This window comes from Monodon monoceros, unplaced genomic scaffold (assembly GCF_005190385.1).
Source record: "Monodon monoceros isolate NGI ecotype Baffin Bay Population unplaced genomic scaffold, NGI_Narwhal_1 Super_Scaffold_9, whole genome shotgun sequence".
In the NCBI taxonomy this organism is placed as follows: domain Eukaryota; kingdom Metazoa; phylum Chordata; class Mammalia; order Artiodactyla; family Monodontidae; genus Monodon; species Monodon monoceros.
This window is the reverse complement of record NW_021703786.1, coordinates 29,037,249-29,056,094: the sequence shown is the minus strand read 5'-3', so window position 1 is coordinate 29,056,094 and position 18,846 is coordinate 29,037,249. Positions and strand designations below refer to the sequence as shown.

The following is an 18,846-nucleotide window of genomic DNA, read 5'->3' as shown; positions in this document are numbered from 1 at the left end:
GGTGTCATATGGTATTTGTCTTTCTGTTTCTGACTGACTTCACCTAGTATGATAATCTCTAGGTCCATGCATGTTGCTGCAAATGGCATTATCTCATTCTGTTTTATGGCTGAGTAGTAGTCCATTGTGTGTGTGTGTGTGTGTGTGTGTGTGTGTGCGCGCGCGCATAAACACACACCACATCTTCTTTATCCATTCATCTGTCGATGGACATGTAGGTTGCTTCCATGTCTTGGCTATTGTAAATAGTGCTGTGGTGAACATTGGGGTGCATGTATCTTTTTTTTTTTTTGCAGTACGTGGGCCTCTCACTGTTGTGGCCTCTCCCGTTGTGGAGCAAAGGCTCCGGACGCGCAGGCTCAGCGGCCATGGCTCACGGGCCCAGCCGCTACGCGGCATGTGGGATCTTCCCAGACCGGGGCACGAACCTGTGTCCCCTGCATCGGCAGGCGGACTCTCAACCACTGCGCCACCAGGGAAGCCCATCTTTTTAAAAAAAATTTATTTATTTATTTTATTTTTGGCTGCGTTGGGTCTTCGTTGCTGCTCACGGGCTTTCTCTAGTTGTGGTGAGCGGGGGCTACTCTTCGTTGCGGAGCGCAGGCTTCTCATTGCAGTGGCTTGTCTTGTTGTGGAGCACGGGCTCTAGGCGTGCGGGCTCAGTAGTTGTGGCTCATGGGCTCTAGAGCGCAGGCTCAGTAGTTGTGGGGCACGGGATTAGTTGCTTTGCGGCATGTGGGATCTTCCTGGACCAGGGCTCAAACCCGTGTCCCCTGCATTGGCAGGCAGATTCTTAATCACTGCAACGCCAGGGAAGTCCCTATATGGATAGTTTGAATTTTATAATTGTATGAGTTTTTGCCCAGTTTGTTTGTACGTATTTAAGTAACATTATAGTAAAAATAACTGGTTAACATTAAAGGTCCAAGGAAACTTTTATCTTTTAAAAGGAGTTTGTACGTTACTCAAACCGTTTCTCTGAGATAGATTTTGCTACACTTTCATGAATCCAAGTCAGTTAGGTCCTTAAGCTGGGTTTTGTTTGACACTTAGCCAAGGTTGAAACCAATCAGAGGGTGGGGAGGGAGATAAACATTCACTTGAGTGACTTGTTGGCTCAACTGTTTTCAATGATAGTGGGCAGCCCTTTCGCACGATGGATCAGGAGTCACAGTTCTTTGACTTAAAATTGAGTATTGACTGGTGAGGCTGAGAATGGAAAATAGGGATAGCACTGTCTTCAGCTTCCGGGTCTGACTTAAATCTGTGGAAATTAACACAGCATAAACATTTTGATTCTGCTTTGTCACCATACAGGGGAATGGTGGGGAAAAAATATCTTTTTATGTTTTTGTGATTCTCATGGTCATGTTTGTTTTTCATGAAGGAAATCTTAGATTGTGAATGGCCCTCAAATACAGCTGTATCATGTTTTTAACTTAAAGCTTTTAAGGCAATTTCGTTGGAGAATGTTAGTCATGTAATGGGAAGGCAAAATAGGCCCGGATGCCACAGGGGGATGGGAAACAATTTCAAAACGAGTTCTGCCTGCAGAAGTCTTCTTGTCTTATCTCCTGGAGGGGACTGGTAGGGCATTCCTCTGTGCTAGGCCTTGAGCACGCCGTGGGCAACCGGACAGCATATAGCCCCTTGAGGAGACCTGGTTGCCTGGGCCCCTGTGCGCAGACGGGGGTCTCACAGCTGAACCACCGTTTAAGAAACACTTAAAGAACGTCTAAAAGACCTAAGAATAATGACGAGCATGTATTGGGTGCTGTATGCCAGTATCTCATTCATTGCTCACACTGGCTTTGTGGGGTAGGCTCTTCTCCCCTCTCCTCCCCCCCTTTTTTGAGATATAATTGATATATAACATTGTATTCATTTAACAATGTAATGATTTATGTACATATTGTGAAATGATTACCCTAAGTTTAGTTGACATCCATCACCTCACAGTTACACATTTTTTTTCTTGTGATGATAGCTTTTAAGATCTCTTACCAACTTTCAAATGTACAATACAGTATAGTTAACATCCCCAGGACTTAACTTAGCTTATAACTGGAAGTTTGTACCTTTGGGATAGGCTCTTCTCTTAATCCACTTTACAAATGAGAAAACTGAGATTTAAATTGCTTGCCAAGTAACCATCCCTGCCCTGGCTGCCTCGCCCACTGACTGTGGTGCAGACAACCCAGGTGGCATGGCTCTGATCCGGTTGCATGTAAGCCCAGACCGCCTGCAGCTGGCTCGCCTCCAGGCAAACCCGATCTCGCCCCTCCGCAGGCAGCGCTCAGGCCCTTGGCTTTCCTGATTCTGGACAGGGCGAGTTTGCAGTCTTTGCTTTGAAGTTCCTCCCCAGTCGTCTTCCCCAGCCTCATTCTCCCTATGATCTGTCTGTGTCTGACCTGGTTCGCAGCTGGGCAGTATGTTTTCGCCCTAATGCTCCATCTTTGGTGGCTCGCAGCCTTTCTTGCTCTTTTCTGTAACAGAAGGCTGGCGCTTGTGAGTGGTACCACTGAGATTCAAATCAAGGCCTGGTGATACTCCAGCCCAGGCTCTCTGTTGGCTCTGCTGTGTAGCTCCTTGGTTTGTGTCTGAGTCCTGAAGTGACAGTGCTGGAGGAGAGGAGGGAAAGGGCGCTGTTGTGTAGCTGAGGTGAACACCTGGTAATTGGGTGGCAGGGGTGGCAGGGAGGGAGTGGATGGCAAGTTGCTAGGAGCTCTGAGTTTAAAATAGTGTGAGGCCGTGAGTGCTGGCGCCCTCGAGTAGTCAGTTGTGCAAGGTTACCCAGAGAAGGCTTTTGTCCTTGGAACAGTAGATGACGTTCCAGGATTGTGGGAACAGCAGTCTGTTTACGTTCATTCAGGCCATGATGGGAGCTGAGCAATTCGTTTCCTGACACGAGTTCTTTCCCTTCCAAGTATACTGTGTTTCTTCATTCTGTGGAAAACGTTAATACCATTAGCGTTAAGCCTGATTCAGGGCTACCTGTAACCCTAGCCTTTCAGAGAACACCTTGTTCCTCAGCAGCTCCCCTTCCCCCCACTTATTTTATGAAAGTTCTCTTCCCAGCTTTGGTCATTTGTCTTTGGGGCCATATTTTCTGCTTCTAGCAACTGAGTATAGTATATTTAGCGAATTAATGAGTTATACAACTAAATCCATGTGTTTCTTGTATTTCATATTACAGAGGGAGTATTTCACTCGGTGCCTAAATTGAAATAGTATCATTTCTATCTTCATCCCCTCTTGGCTTTTTCTTTTCCTTAAAGAAGGAAAGAGACCTATATGATATTACTTACACCTAGTTCCTTTTTTTTTTTTCAGTTGGCTAATTATAAACTTAAAATAATTAGTTTCCAACCAAGCCTCATGATATTTACATCCTGTGTTTTTAGGGCCATGGAGGATATAATTATAATCTTAGCTTGGTGAACACATGGGTTTTGGGGGTGCATTTTCAAAGTATAGTAGAGAAGGTAAATGTCAAATGAAAATGTTTAGTTTTTAAAGCCATTCACATTAGAAATTTCCCTTCCTCTTTTTGTGCAGAGCCAAGTTGGTTCCTGGACTGTGGGTGGCAGTGTCTTTGCTTAGTGATCACTTTTGTCTTCTTTGAGAAGTTTGTGCGCAGCCTGGAACAGTAGCTACATTTTTTGTACTCATTCTGTGTCAGGGCTGCTAAACACTCTACATTTTCTTTTTTTAATCTTCCATAATTCTGTACGTTAAAGAAGATGAAGAAACTAAGATGAATTGAAGATGAAGAAATTGAGGCTCATTGAAATTGAGTAGCCTTCCCAAGGCCCTCTTCTGATGGTAGGACTGGGCTTGAAGGCGGGTCTGCTCTCCCAGGGCCTGTGCTCTGAGACATGACGTTGCTCTGGGACACGCCTGGGTTCAGATCCCGGGATGTGACTTCTCTCTGCCTCTGTTTCCTCATTTTATTTTATTTTATTATTATATACTTTAAATAAATTTATTTATTTAATTTTGGCTGGTTGGGTCTTCATTGCTGCGTGCGGGCTTTCTCTAGTTGTGGTGAGCGGGGGCTACTCTTCATTGTGGTACACGGGCTTCTCATTGTGGTGGCTTCTCTTATTGCAGAGCACGGGCTCTAGGCACGCGGGCTTCAGTAGTTGTGGCGCACGGGCTCAGTAGTTGTGGCGCACGGGCTTAGGTTCTCCGCAGCATGTGGGATCTTCCCAGACCAGGGCTCAAACCCGTGTCCCCTGCCTTGGCAGGTGGATTCTTAACCACTGTGCCACCAGGGAAGCCCCTGTTTCCTCCTTTTAAAGTGGGGAGAAACTTGTTTCACAGGAAGAGTCTGCCCAGTACATGCGTTAATCTTCATGAACCTGCTTATGGTGTGGCTGTGGGGAGGCAGTGCTGGCTCCTTCCCCCTTGCCCACCTTCCATTCCTGCGTCCCTGGTGCCTGCTCTGCAGTGCCTGTCATGGGCACTGGAGGGAATGTTTGTTGAATAAATGATGTTACGAATTTCTCTAGGTTCTTCTTAGAAGAAGTTTTTTTCTTTTTGTTTTTTTTATACCACAGGTAGCTAATAGGCTTTTACCTTTGGCCAAGGTGTTACTTGATCCCTTTCTCTTTTTTTCATGTTTAATAGATTTTAGAGCAGTTTTAGGTTTACAGAAAATTGAGCAGGTAGTACAGAGTTGCTATATGCCCCTCTACAGCTTTCCCTATTATTAACATCTTGCGTAGTGGGTTTGTTTTAATTGGTGAGCCAGTGTTTATACGTTATTATTAACTAAAGTCCACTGTCTACATTAGGATTCACTCTCTGTTAGTACAGGCCTGTGGGTTTTGACAAATGTATAATGTCACGTGTCCACAAGGACCGTGTCCTACAGAGTAGTTTCACTGCCCTATAACTCCTCTGTGCCCCACCCCTTCGTCCCTCCCTTCTCCCATCCAGCACTGGCAGCCCCTGGTCTTTTTATTCTCTCGGTAGTGTTGCCTTTTCCAGAGCGTCAGATAGGTGGGATCATACATTCTGCAGCCTTTTCACACAGGCTTCTTTCATTAAACAATAATCATTTAAGTTTCTAGCACATCTTTTTGTGTCTCGATAGCCCATTTCTCTTTATTGCTGAATAAGACTCCATTGTGTGGATGTACCACACACTGTCTGTTTATCCATTCACCTTTCACAGGACATCTTGCTTGCTTCCAGCCTTGGGCAATTGTGAATGAAGCCTTTATGCCGCGTTCCTCCTCACTTAACCTTGAGCTTTCCAGCTGTGCTGATGATGGCGCGTCAAGCTTCTCTATCAGGAAATACTGGTCACTATTAGAAATGCTTCCCTGAGTTGGCCTGCCATTTAAAACTATATGTGTTTGTGTTTTTATTGCTTTTTCCAGCTTTATTGAAGTATAAATGACAAATAATAAACTATATGTTTTAAAAATACATAGTTGGATAAGTTTTGACATATGTATACCTGTGAAACCATCACCATAATTACGATAGTGAACATATCCATCACCCCAAAAGTGCTTTATGTCCCTTTGTAATTTCTCCCTCCTTCCCATACCAACACACCTCCACCTCCAGGCAACCACTGATTTGCCTTTTGTTACTATAAATTAGTTTGTATTTCCTAGAGTTTTACGGAAATAGAATCATAACCTTTTTTTTTTGTCTAGCCTCTTTGATTCAGCATAATTATTTTGGATTCATTCATTGTGGATGAAAGATAGTTCATTACATTGTATTGCTGAAGAGTGCTCCATTATTTGTATACATTGCAGTGGAAAACATAAGCATTAAAAAGAGATAATACTTTTTCATTCAGTAGTACCTTTCTAATATTTTAGATGTTAGAATCAAGAGTAAAACCTATCATTTATTTTCAAGTTAGGATTAATATTTGTAAACTAGAAAACAAAGGGATACTTTTCAGTTGGTAAACCAAAAAAGAAAAAAAAGAAAGAAAGAAAAAACCAGTTACTGAGGTTATATTCTAGGCAGAAAACAAAACTAGATCTTTAACTCTTGGCGAGCTAGAGAGGGAGGGATACAGTGGGTAAAGTTGGGGGAAGAGTTGAACAGGAAGGGAGCTTGCAGGGGCGGGAGGTGTGGTTTCCAGAGGCCACACCTGGGAGGGGCAGGGCCGGTGGCCTGACAGTGGTCCCTCTGCCCCCAGAATCTCTTCAGAAAAGGCCTTTGAGCCACCTCGATCAGCTGTCCTTGAAAGAATTAGCTGATGTTTACCTGTAAGTTGGCTTTATGATTGGTGTGCGTTCAGAGACTGCCTGTTTTTAAAAAAATTTCCCTCTGATGCCAGAAAAATTTTAAATAGGTAGCGCAGCCTTCTATTCTGCTTCTAGACAAAAGGCTTTAATTAAAAAAGCCTAGTTGATCAAACAGATTTGAAACTCATACTAGATTCATTTATCAACAAGTACGAATGACTCTTGGGTTTCATGGAGAGAAGAAATTTATCATAAGACTTATCATTTTGGGCATGTGCCACCACAGCCTTACAGACGTTCTAAGGACAGTAATGAGGACAGAGATGTGTGGTTGTCAGGTCAGCATGTTTGCTGCAGATTTAAGTTATTCATGGTGAGTCAGTCAAGAAGATCAGAGCAACTTCTTGAACTTGAAATGTGGCCAGTGAGACTGAGGGACTGAATTTTAATGTTATTTGCTTTTAATTAAATTTAAATAGCCGCATGTGGTTGGTGGCTGCAGGTTATAGAAGAGATGGTTCTGGAGCGCATCTGTTCATTGAGTGGAATGGTAGGAGTTACCTTCATTATTCACATTCATTCTTTCCTCTCCCCTCCTCCCCACTTTCTTTTCTGGGTTAAATGTACATAGTCCAATTTGTGTATGTAAGTTAGATGTGCATTTGTTGGGACCCCTCTGTATAACGGAGAACAGATAAGTACAAGTACAGTAAGTGACAGTCCATTGGTTTTTTAGTCCTTTCTATTTTATTTCGAGTTTCTGTCCTTCACAATTTTGACTGGTTGGCATTTAAAATAACTCTTGAATTTTTGTGAGAAAATAATTAAATGGAAACTGTTACAGTTAATCTCTTAGATCAGGAGTGGGTACACGATGGCCTGCTGTCTGTTTTTGTACACAAGCTAAAAATCATTCTTACATTTTTTAGCGGTTGGGAAAAATTCAAAAGACTATTTTATGACATGTGAAAAGTATATGAAATTCAAATTTCAGTCTCTATAAATACAGTTTTATTGGAACCCAACTGTACTCAATTTGTTCACATATTGTCTGTGGCAGTTTCTGTCCTCAAAAGGCAGAATTGAATATTTGCCACAGAGACTGGCGCAGAAAGCTGAAGGTATTTACCATTTGGCCCTTCACTTACGGCAAAGGTTTGCCCACCCCTCTCTTAGATTTTTGAAGGCTCTTATGCAGAAATTGGAAACTTAACATGAACACCGGACCCTTTGAAAGTTTGATAGTAGAGGATAATCACTTGGATTGAAGCTCATTTGTTTGCATTTTGAATAATGTATTTATAGGCAGAGGGATTTGTGAATGAATGAATAAAATTTAAAGCACTTGGAGCCACAGTTCCCAAACTGTGTTCTGAGACACCCCGGAGCACGCCAGTGCTATGGGATATTTTTAATTTTTGAGGAAGCACAGTGATGCTCCACATTTCTTAAACACTGCAGACTCCTCGTTCAAGTAGTTCACGGTTTCAGGATCGCACTGCATTTCTTTTGATGGTGTCACATCTTGGTGAAGCTAGGGTTGCAGCGGTTGCTGTGCTAAAAGGCAAGTGCCACAGAGGAGTTGGTGTCCAACAGGAAATTGGGGCAGCAGTGTGGCTCCAGCTTGATTCTTAAGAGGCGCGCACACCCTCAGGTAGTTCTGGTCACTTAGGAATGAAACAAAAACATCTTTTCCTTCAACTTAAGTGCGTTATTTCTTTCAAATGCTTACTAAGTTATTAAGACACAAATGCTTTTTAAATTGTTTGGACCTAATAATCTAATAAAAGGTATTTCTTTTGGCCTTGGGGCACTGTGAAAAAGTTGCTGAGATTCCAAGGGTGCTGTGAACCGAAATTTGGGAACCTCTGACACAGAGCACCAAGTGACAGTGCTTTAAAGGACAGATGACCCCAGATAAGCCAGTCAGAAATGTCATCAATGATTATCTTCGAGAAAATAAACCCGCTGGAAGTATGGAGCCCCCAGGCTATTGACTTAGATGTCGATCTTGAGATCTTTCAGAAAGTGACACAGTTGGACGAGTGTGGGTGGCCGTAGTTTCCTAACCTAAATTAACGTGCAGAAGATGCAGTTAATCAAGCATACTGATTACCCTTTGAGTTTTATTTGAAAACCCAGTAACTTTGTCAGTCTATTAAATTGTGTTAACAAAAGTTTGCGGGTGGTCTTGCCTGGAAATTCTTGAAGAGGAACACATTACAAGAACTTTGAGGTACAGTATTCTGGAAGGCCTCGCTAAGTCACGGCTTTCACGATACAGCACCCACATATGTGTTAGGTTTGGCAAGGAGAGAAGGGGTAATGTCTGCTCCGTCTTCCACCAGGGCCCACCTGAGACTGGCTTCCTGTTGTGCATTGTATCTAAAGCAAGAGCCCTGTGCTAGTCTTGCTTTAGCCAATGTAAACAAGCCAGTTTGTAAGCAGGTTTAGATGATTCTTTTTCTTCTAAGCAGAATTCTTTGTTTTCCTACTTGTTTTGACCTCATAGCGATGACTCAGATACTTAGATGCCATGGTACTTTTTGCTGAACATTATAAAATATTAACATGTAGACATTTCCCATGAACCAGGAACAGTTTGTTAGCAGGACACGTGACTGCCGTATGTGCAGTGTAAAATCACAGCCACAATTCACTGTATGTTGCAGGGAGAGTTCAGGGGGTGGCGGGCACTGTCCGATTATACTTTATGGGTGACGTCCCAGTTCTTTGCTAATATTTGCCTGCTCCTCTGTTGTACCCACTCCTTTGTTTCTTTGCTCACTGATATTTTTTTTTTTGCCGGGGGGAGGTCATGAACTAGTGCTTGTTTCTAGGACCCAAAGGATTAGGAAAATTTGTGGTAGAAAATCTTAAAATGGGGGCTTCCCTGGTGGTGCAGTGGTTGAGAGTCTGCCTGCTGATGCAGGGGACATGGGTTTGTGCCCCGGTCCGGGAAGATCCCACATGCCGCGGAGCAGCTGGGCCCGTGAGCCATGGCCGCTGAGCCTGCGCGTCCGGAGCCTGTGCTCCGCAACGGGAGAGGCCACAACAGTGAGAGGCCCGCGTACCACAAAAAAAGAAATCTTAAAATGGGTAGAACTCTCTAGGAACAACTTATGTGGCTGTTCGGGAAGAGACCATCGCCCTGAATTTGGGTTCAGAGCACTTCCATCCCACTCGTCATTCAGATCTGCAAGAATGCTGCCTTTTGGAGTAGAGTCAAGTACATGGGCATCACGAACCAGATATTTTAAGAGATCAAAAACCCTACTACTGGGACTTCCCTCGTGGCGCAGTGGTTAAGAATCCACCTGCCAATGCAGAGGACACGGGTTTGATTCCTGATCTGGGAAGATCCCACGTGCTGTGGAGCAACTAAGCCTGTGAGCTGCAACTACTGAGCCCACGTGCCACAACTACTGAAGCCCGTGTGCTGCAGCTACTGAAGACCATGAGCCTAGAGCCCGTGCTCCGCAACAAGAGAAGCCACTGCAATGAGAAGCCTGCACATCACCCCAAAGAGTAGCCCCTGCTCACCACAACTAGAGAAAGCCTGCATGCAGCAACGAAGACCCAACGCAGCCAAAATAAAACAAAAAAACCCTACTACTGTTTTTTTCTTTTTGGATACTATTTTAAAATATCATAGTATGGATAAATCAGATTATTGACCTCTCTGTGGAATTAAAACTTTTTACGTGTGAAGTCTTTTAATTTTGTGGGTAATTTTTACCAGGTCCTTTAGAATTGTCACTGTTGCCTGGTAATAGTCGTCTGAAGGTCCGTTAAGGGGCAGGTGGTAAAGGTGTGAGTGAAGTGCAGAGGACACAGACGGTCACTGGAAGTAGTGACTTTCCTTCATGCAGGCCTGACACGCCAATTGGCACAAAGGCCCTGAGTCTGTGTGCTGTTTCCCAGGAGAAGAGATGTGGATTTTAGAAGCAGTTCTGAAGTTTCTTATCCTTTAACAAAAATATTTCATGTTTAGGACCGTTGAAGCAAAGGAGTGGATTTATGAGTGAAAGAAACTGTGATGTGTTGGTGCAAAATTCCCCACGTTTCTTCTCAGTGTTTGCGCATTCCCCCTCTGTTGTGCAGAGTAATGTATGTTGAAATGGCTCATTTATCAAAAGTAAACTGAGCTGGTTTATATCATTGTGCACTGTGGGAGTGCGTGTTGGGAGAAAGGGATACGTTCCTGGTAAAACTGTCTAAAATGTTTGGAGTTGCAAGAGTTTTGGTGCATGGTATGTGAGCAATGCATTCACCATCTGTTCTTTCAGCTATAATTGTGCCCTCCACAATATTCATCAAAATCACATTTCAACGAGAAGGTTCTAGAAAAGAAATCAACCTCTTAATGGGTTATGTGATCCTCTTAGATGCCCTTTCCTTAGACATTATGGCACCATAGGTTGAACTCAGGTCTTTTCCAGACTAAATATTGCCGCTGGAAAAAGTGTGTTATGTGTGGATACCAAGGGGGAAAGGGAGGGGTGGGATGGATTGGGAGATTGGGACTGACACATATACACGATTGATACTATGTATAAACTAGACGACTAATGGGAACATAGTGTATAGCACAGGGAACTCTACTTAATGCTCTGCAGTGACCTAAATGGGAGGGAAATCCAAAAAGGAGGGGATGTATGCATGTGTGTGGCTGATTCATTTTGCTGTGCAGTAGAAACCAACAGAACATTGTAAAGCAACTATACTCCAATAAAAATTAATTTTAAAAGAAGTGTGTTATCAGGACCATGGAATTTGAGATTGTCTAAGATGAAATTCATAATTTAAACTTCAGATATGTTTGATCTTAAAGGGAAATGGCTTGGAGTATATTAAATTTTTATATATATCTTTTTAGTTTTAGTATAATCATTTTATTTTCTTGTTTGATTTTACCAGTGGGTATCCAGCCTGTTGTTGTGACTTGATACATTGGTCTATCTGAAGACTGGTGATTGAGGGAAACGACTGGGTTAAATACAGCACTTACTAATACAACTGTGTGTGCCATGTTACCGTTGTTCCTTTGTTGGTCTTGTACTGGTTTGAAAATAGCTAATCTGATAGGGTTGTCAATAAGTATTTGGATGAATGAAGTATATCATGACTAACTGGATTATAACTTTTCTTTAAAAGGACTCAAATTTCTACAGATTTTGGTTTTATCGATATCTTGTTAAGTATGAACACATTTATTCACAAATGGCCTGTGATTTGGAACCTCGGCTTAGAGGTGGAGTGCAAGGGCCCACCGAGGGCTGAATTGTGACAGGGTGCAGTGCAGGGCCCCCGGGTTCCCTGGGCACTTGTCACTTTCCACGTCTGGAATTAGCTTGGATGTTTATCTGCTTTTGAGTTTCAGCCACAGACGTGGAGCTTGCTGCTGTCGGGGCAGCGACCCCCGCGCTCTAGCTGCTCCCCGGGAACCTGGCAGCCTCCCTGGGGCTCGTCCAGCTTGGCTTCCTTTTGGTTCTGCTCCTGTCCCTCCCACCAGGGATGTTTCCTTCTCTTTGGGTTACTTCTGTAAAGCTGCCCACCCTTGAAGACCCCCGGCAGACGTACTTCCTCCGAGAAGCCTCTGGAACCACCCAGCCGGGGCGTTGTTGTCATACAGCCCCTTCGGTGGTGGCTCACCTCTCCCTGGGGCCTCTCTGCTGCCCTTGTGTACAGTCGTGTGTTTCTGTGTCTTCCACTCGAGTGTTTTCCAGAACCTTAGCCTAGGGCTGCGTTATGGTAGGCCCTCTTTACGTAGCTGTTGTTTTGAGACTCCGTGAATTGTAGAAATATAACTCTGAGGGACTTTGATCAACTTGCCGTGTTTTCTTGATATGTTGTATATTTCTTTGAACACTGGCAACTTCTAAGAGAGACTTAAGCCATGGTTAGCTTTTTCACTTACTGATTCTTTCCAGGGTAGAACCCTATCTGTTCATGAGGGTCAAGTCTGGTGCCACAGGATAGCCAAGTTGAGGGAAAGCAACTGGCTTAGTTTGTTGGCTAAATTGGGTATGAACGTAGTTCAATTTAAAGGTAGGTTCTTTAAATGGAATTTCTTTTAAATGGGTTTTCCTGGCACTGTGCAGTGTTACGCTCATTAATGCACAAGTTGAAATGTCTTCACTAAAATATGGTTTTCTTTAGCACAGTACTAGCTTTTAATATGTCACAGTTGCATTCGGAGGTTGGTTAAAAACTGAAAGTACTGTTTCCAAGCTCCCAAATTGCAGGCTTAGAATCCCTTTTGAAGGAGGAAGAGTGGGTGTAGGAAGGTGGGCGGGAGTTGCTACCCAGAAGCAGCTCTGCTCTCAGGGGCAAGTGGACAAGGCTTTCCTGCTGCTTCTACCATTGAAACGATCACTAAGTTAGACAGAAAGAGTGAGCAAATGACTACAATGGTTATTCCTCTTCCAAAAGTAGTTTTTCCTTTTAAGAGGAGACATCAAAGAACATTTCTCCCCCTCTGAGTAAGTTACTTCTGGAAGAGTTACTTTTGTTCGGCCTTTCTTGATGTTTGTATTTGTTAAGCACCGAGTGTGATTAGCAGGCGACTGGGCAATATTGCAGGTAGTTGGCAAAAAAACAAGGAGACATTTGAAAGCTACCTCTGCTCTTCTGACGCAGTGGTTGGAACCTGGTGAGCGTTGAAATATGGGCTTCTTCCTCACTTCTCTCCTAGAGATTTCTTCCTGCGGAGATAAAATTGAAGGCCTGCTAGTGTGGGCTCTTTGGACCAAACAGGGTTTTATAAAAACAGGGAAGCTTCATAAAATCCAGATTGCTGGCTTCTCTTGAAAAACCGTAAGCTGGAGCTCCCTGGGCCTGCGTCTCCTCCGAGCTGCAGCGAACGGCCGCGGGCAGGAGGCCCCACAAGGAGGAGCAGGTGCGCCTTGGGTTAGGGCTGTGGGCAAACCTAAAATTTGTGTACATTTTCACGTATAAAATGGGACAATGTTGTATTTAATCAGTTACTTGCAAAAGCACTGTTGGTTTACACGTGGACTTTCTCCCCCCCCAGGGTTACCTTTTCCTATTAATATTTTTCCCAGCTTTCTATTTTGAAAAATTTCTATTAAAAAACAGTTGAAAAAGGAACTTCCCTGGTGGTCCAGTGGCTAAGGCTCTGCGCTCCAATTGCAGGGGGCCTGGGTTCGATCCCTGGTCAGGGAGCTAGATCCCACATGCAGCAACTAAAGATCCTGCATGCTGCAACAAAGATCCTGTGTGCCGCAACTAAGACCCAGTGCGGCCAAATAAATAAATATTTTTAAAAAGCCAACAACAAATGTCATTTAAAAAAAAAAGTTGATAAAGTATAGCGAGCACCTGTATACTTTTCGCCCAGGTAAATTAACACATTTGCTTTATCTCGCTTTTTCACACACACACACACCATATATGTATATATTTTTTGCAGAACCATTTGAAAGTAAGCTGCGTATTAACACTTTTGCCCTAAATACTGAAGAATAGACATTCTCCTTACATAACTGTCATCATTATCACACCTGAGAAATTTGACACTGATAGAATAATATTATTTAATACGGAGTACATAGAGTTATTTTTATTCCAATCCAGGAACCAGGACAGCATTGCATTCCATAGTCCTGTCTCTTCAGTTGTCTTTATTCTAGACACTTCCCTGCTTTCTTTGTCCACCTTTCAAGACGTGGACAGTTTTTCTTTTCTAAGAGTCCGGGCTGGTTATTTTGTAGAATATTCCACAATTTGGATTCGTCTGATTGCTCCCCACGATTAGCTTTAGTTTGCCGTTTGCGTCATGAGGACTTCGTGGGTTTGTGTGTGCTTCCATTGCAACCATTGGATTGTCAGATTGCCCCAAGTGCAATCGTTTGGTTAAGGTGATGTCTACTAGATCTTTCCATTATAAAGGTACCATTGTGCCTTTGTCACTAATGATCGGCAGGACGATAATTTGAGACTGTGGTATCTTCCAACAACTACCGTTCTGTAGCAACCATTTATGATCCTTGCCTGAATCAGTTATTATAAATTGATGGTTGCAGAATGATGATTTTTTTCTAATTCTGTCATTCCTTCTATGATTATTAGGTGATCTTTTTCTGTAAAATTTCCTCCCCCGCCCATTTTTCTTGAGGATCACTCTATGATTTATAAAGCTTTACCACCTTTTTTCTTTCTGGTGCTCAAATTATCCCGGGATTGGCAAGTGGAACCCCTTCAGGCTGGTTCCCCATCAGTCACTGAGCACTTCCTTGATTTCTGGTAAGAAATACTTAAGACTAACCTTGACCTTTCCTTGCTCCAGACTTGTGATCAGCCATTTCTCCAGGGAGCACAGCTTCCTTTTTAGTAGAGAATGGTATTTAGGAAACAAGATCTGGATGCCAAGTTTGCTCACGGCAGCTGAGGTGTCATCACTTGGAGGCCCTTCCTGTGGATGGAGCTAGAACATATATTAACGTTTTGAATAAAATCAGAATGCTGCTATATTTCAGAGGCTCCAGAAACTTTACAGGTTGTAGTTCATGCTGGAAAACTAGGGTACTGGTACCCTAAGCAGTTTCAGAGACTAAAGTTTTGTCAACTTCTTGCAGTCTTCCTTTCCTTAACCCTCTAGAAAGTTAGGGTTTTCTATGCTAACAGTACGCAGGACTCACTAACCTCACACATCTCTGAAAGATAGGCCAGGGTAAGTGAGCACAGAAGCAAGAAGCTGGATTCATTGGTTTATTTAGGAAGCTTTTATTCCGTATTTCAAAAAATGTTTATTGAACAGTGACTCTCTTCTTACTAGGCATTGAGTAAGGTCCTTGTTCTCCTGGATAATCAAAGAGAAAAAGGACTTGGTCTCTGCCCTGTGGCTGAGTGTCACCCTGCATCTGGTGGCAGGGTGACGGATGTGGAGGGAGGAGGGTAGATGCTTACTAGCCACTTTCCACAACGACAGAGCTTTGGAGAGGAACATACCGATTCCTGTATTAGTGGCTCGTTAGCCTGGATACCTCAAATGCCATTTGGTTGGGGCATACCGAGGTAAAAATGAATGTCTCTGCAAATATGAATCTGCATGGAGGGATAATTTTACAGGGAATGGAAAGTTTTTACTACGTTTTAAATTCAGGGCTAGCTTGTGTGGGTAATGCCTTATGCTGACCACTCTATTTCAAGAATTTAAAGATGTGGGTATTTTGAAAATGGTATATAACAGGTACTTAAATAGGAGAGATCGGAGCCTAGGTTGTTTCTTGCTAAGTGCTTACTCTACCTTTTATGTAACTTAAAAAGAATTGTTTTGTTTGAAGCCCTTGTATTCTCAATTTCTTGATATGTCATGGTGCTGCAATGGAGAAAGCCAGTTTTTTTTTTTAATGTAGTAAAATTTAAAAGTCAGTTTAGACAGTGTCAGTGTGTAGAACAAATGATAGCAATTTTTTTTTCTAGAATTGTTTGTGTGTGCAGTACTTAATACTAACAAATTTTAGGGCCTCGTGGAGGCCTAAATTATCTATGTTACGATCTCAGCGGCTGAATAAACTTCTTAAATGTTGTTTATTATAATATGCATTAAGAGAATTATCGTGTGATTTATCATCCCATGGTAGCAGTCACGGAATTCAGAATATATTTGAACGGCGGGGAGTACATAAGTATGAAGATTATATTTTCAACTCCCAAAGTAAAAACATTTAAAAAGCAAATGTAATTGGTCACCATGTGGGTTTTGCCTCCCTTTCTGACCATCTGGTCACATGGTAGCGTTCCCTCCTTCCCTGCAGAAGAGGGCGGGGCCTTCTGTTGGTCTTGGTCTCCCCCCCCCCCCACCCCCTTCGTGCTCTCGGGGCCTGGCTACGTGGCTGGTGCTGAGCAGGGATGTTCCTTGTCACGGCGTCACTGCAGGCCCCCATTTCCCTCCTCTGCCGGCTGTGGTTCTGTGCTCACGCCCCGAGGTATCCTCAAAGTCGCGCTCCTGGGTTCTCTTTCCTGGGAATGTTCTCCCCTCATCACTGACTATGAACAGCCCTTTCCATGCTTTGAGGCCCGGTGTAAATGCCTCCTCTCCCTGGAAGCCTTCCAGAGCCTCCGTCCCTCTGTTCCTCTAAGCTGTGTGTTTTCTTCTCCTTAAGGCCTTACAGCACTTGCTATTCTTAGGACACTCCTGTGTATTTCCCTGACACTGTTTCCCGAACTGTCCACTTCCTCTTCCCCTCCCTCCCATGTTGCCTAGCTGGGTACAGTATAAATATATAGACAGCAGGAGGGCAGCATACATTTTTCAGATTGGGGTAACTTTATAATGTTATGGAGAGAAGATGAGATACCAGAAAACTGAGAATTACTTGGAATGAAATGGTTGTGAACATCCTGGGTGGAGGAATTGCTAGGTCACTCTGGTGTTTTACGGGGTCTTCTGTGACCGCTCGTGTGATGAGTATACTTATATTCAAATGGTCGAGCCTGTTGAAGGGGAACGTCAGGGAACTTCTCCAAGAAGGCCAACTTTTTCAGTATGACGGTGCTCTGAAACTACGTGCACCTTGTTAGAAGTGCAGTCAGAGCAGTCTGTGCCATTTCCACACTTTCATTAATCTTTCAACACCGTAAATTTCTTCCTTAAATCTGTGCTTGCTTGTCATTAAAGATGGGGTGTCTCAATTCCCCTTGCCCCCGTTTCTACTCCCGCCTAAGAGGGGAGTGGCGTCTGTCAGTCTAACATGACAACATCTCACGGTACCGTCCCTTATTATAGGGGAGCAGAACTGCGAGGCGAGCCCTGGGCTTCCTTTTTCAGGTTTCTTCTTACAGCCGGACACTTGTCATCCCATGCCCTATGGTTTCCTGTGTTTGCACACCTGTGATCCTTTGGATGGCTTAGGTTTTAGTGTGAATTCAACAGTATCTTTAGTTCAGTAACTTCACAGATTGCTACAGAGCAAACTAAATCTGGTGCCTAAGTACATTTTCTAAAAGTTTGGATGAATTATGTAGCAAGTCTTTTTCTTTCTTTTTTCTAAATTAAGTTTCTTTCATTTTGAGATAATGGTAGACTCATAGTATATTAATAACATATTATTCCCAAGGAATATTATGGAGCAATTCCATGTGCTCTCTACCCATCTTCCCCAAATGGTAACATCCAGGGAAGCTGTTGTACATCATCACAACCAAGATATTGACATGATGCAGTCAAGACAGAACATCTCCCAAGTGCCCCCGTCTCGTTGCCCTATTGTAGTCACACCCACTCCCCTCCCACCCCCCACCCTTCTTTAACCCCTGGCAACCACTCATCTGTTATCCATTTCTATAATTTTGTCATTTCAAGAATGTTACAGAAATGTTTAAGTTCATGATCCACTTTGATATAATTTTTATGTAAGGTGTGGAGTTAGGTCGAGGGGTCGAGGTCTTTTTTTTTTTGCCTGTGGGTGTGTAATTTCTCCAGTAATATGTGTGAAAAGGCCATCCTTCTTCCATTGAATTGCTTTTGCAGCTTTGTTAAAAAAAAAAGTCAGTTGGGCATGTTTGTGTGGGTCAGCTTGTGGCTCTCTGCTCTGTCCGTTGACCTGTGTGCCTTTCCCTCCACCCGTGCACGAAGCCTGGATTCCTGTAGCCGTGTAGTAAGCTTTAATCCCGAGGAGAGGGATGCCTCCCAGTGTGGTCTTCTTTTTCAAAATTGTTTTGGCTATTTTCGTTCTTCTTTCCATATAAATTTTTAAATCTTGTCTATAAGCTACAGAAGAAAATCTTGCTGTGATTTTGATAGGAATTTGTTAAAACTCTATATCCACGTGGGGAAAATTGACGTCTTTACTATATTGAGTCTTCCAGTCCATTAACGTTGAATGTCTTTTTCTTTTTAAAATAATGAAAGCTTAAGGTGTAAAGATGAAGATGGTTGTGATGTAACATGTTGCCATGTATTAAGAGGTGATTTTATTCCAGGGAGACTATCAAAGACAGACTGTCAGGTTGCATCTTTGTTCAATTCCTTTTTTAAAAAATTTTATTCATAGGCCTATGAAAGGAGGTTCCCTACGTGTCCTTTGATTCCGATGTTTGTGGACAGTGACACTGTGAATGAATTCAAGAGTGAAGATGGGGCTATTCATGTTATAGAAAGGCGCTGCAAACTGGATATAGATGCCCCTAGACTGTTGAAAAAGGTAACTGAAAAGGACACCTTAAAAGGCAGTCCCCCCAAAACCAAAATGAACTTATGCTTATAGCTTCTGTTGCTCTTGTTATTAACCCGTTTTCTTTCTGTTTCTGTTTTAAAGATTGCAGGAGTCGATTATGTTTATTTTATCCAGAAAAACTCACTGAATTCTCGGGAACGTACTTTGCACATTGAGGCCCGTAATGAAACGTTTTCTAACCGCGTCATCATCAACGAGCACTGCTGCTACAGCGTGAGTAACCGGCGCTCAGGCAGAGGCGCAGAGTGCGCTGGCGCGGAGCTTCTGAGAGTCGTTTGGCCACTGCTCTAAGCAGTGCGTGAGGGCTGCCTTTGTCTGAGAGGGCAGTTCTTCGTCATGTAGTCACTGGTTTCTGATGAGCGGGAGCGGCAGGTGTGGTGTACCGCAGGGTGGATTCCATTGTTGTCGCAGTTCCGGTG

The 18,846-nt window shown here is 43.2% G+C and overlaps 1 protein-coding gene across 2 annotated transcripts in view; it reads left to right on the top strand.

Annotated features, from left to right (window-relative positions):
- The window catches only part of SEC14L1 (SEC14 like lipid binding 1), a 51,817-nt gene that overhangs the window by 15,754 nt on the left and 17,217 nt on the right, over positions 1-18,846 (top strand). For both annotated transcript variants that reach the window (XM_029211841.1, XM_029211840.1), the window contains 2 exons: positions 18,245-18,394; positions 18,509-18,640. In XM_029211841.1, coding sequence (XP_029067674.1) covers positions 18,245-18,394; positions 18,509-18,640 — 282 coding nt within the window. The remainder of the gene's footprint in view (positions 1-18,244; positions 18,395-18,508; positions 18,641-18,846) is intronic.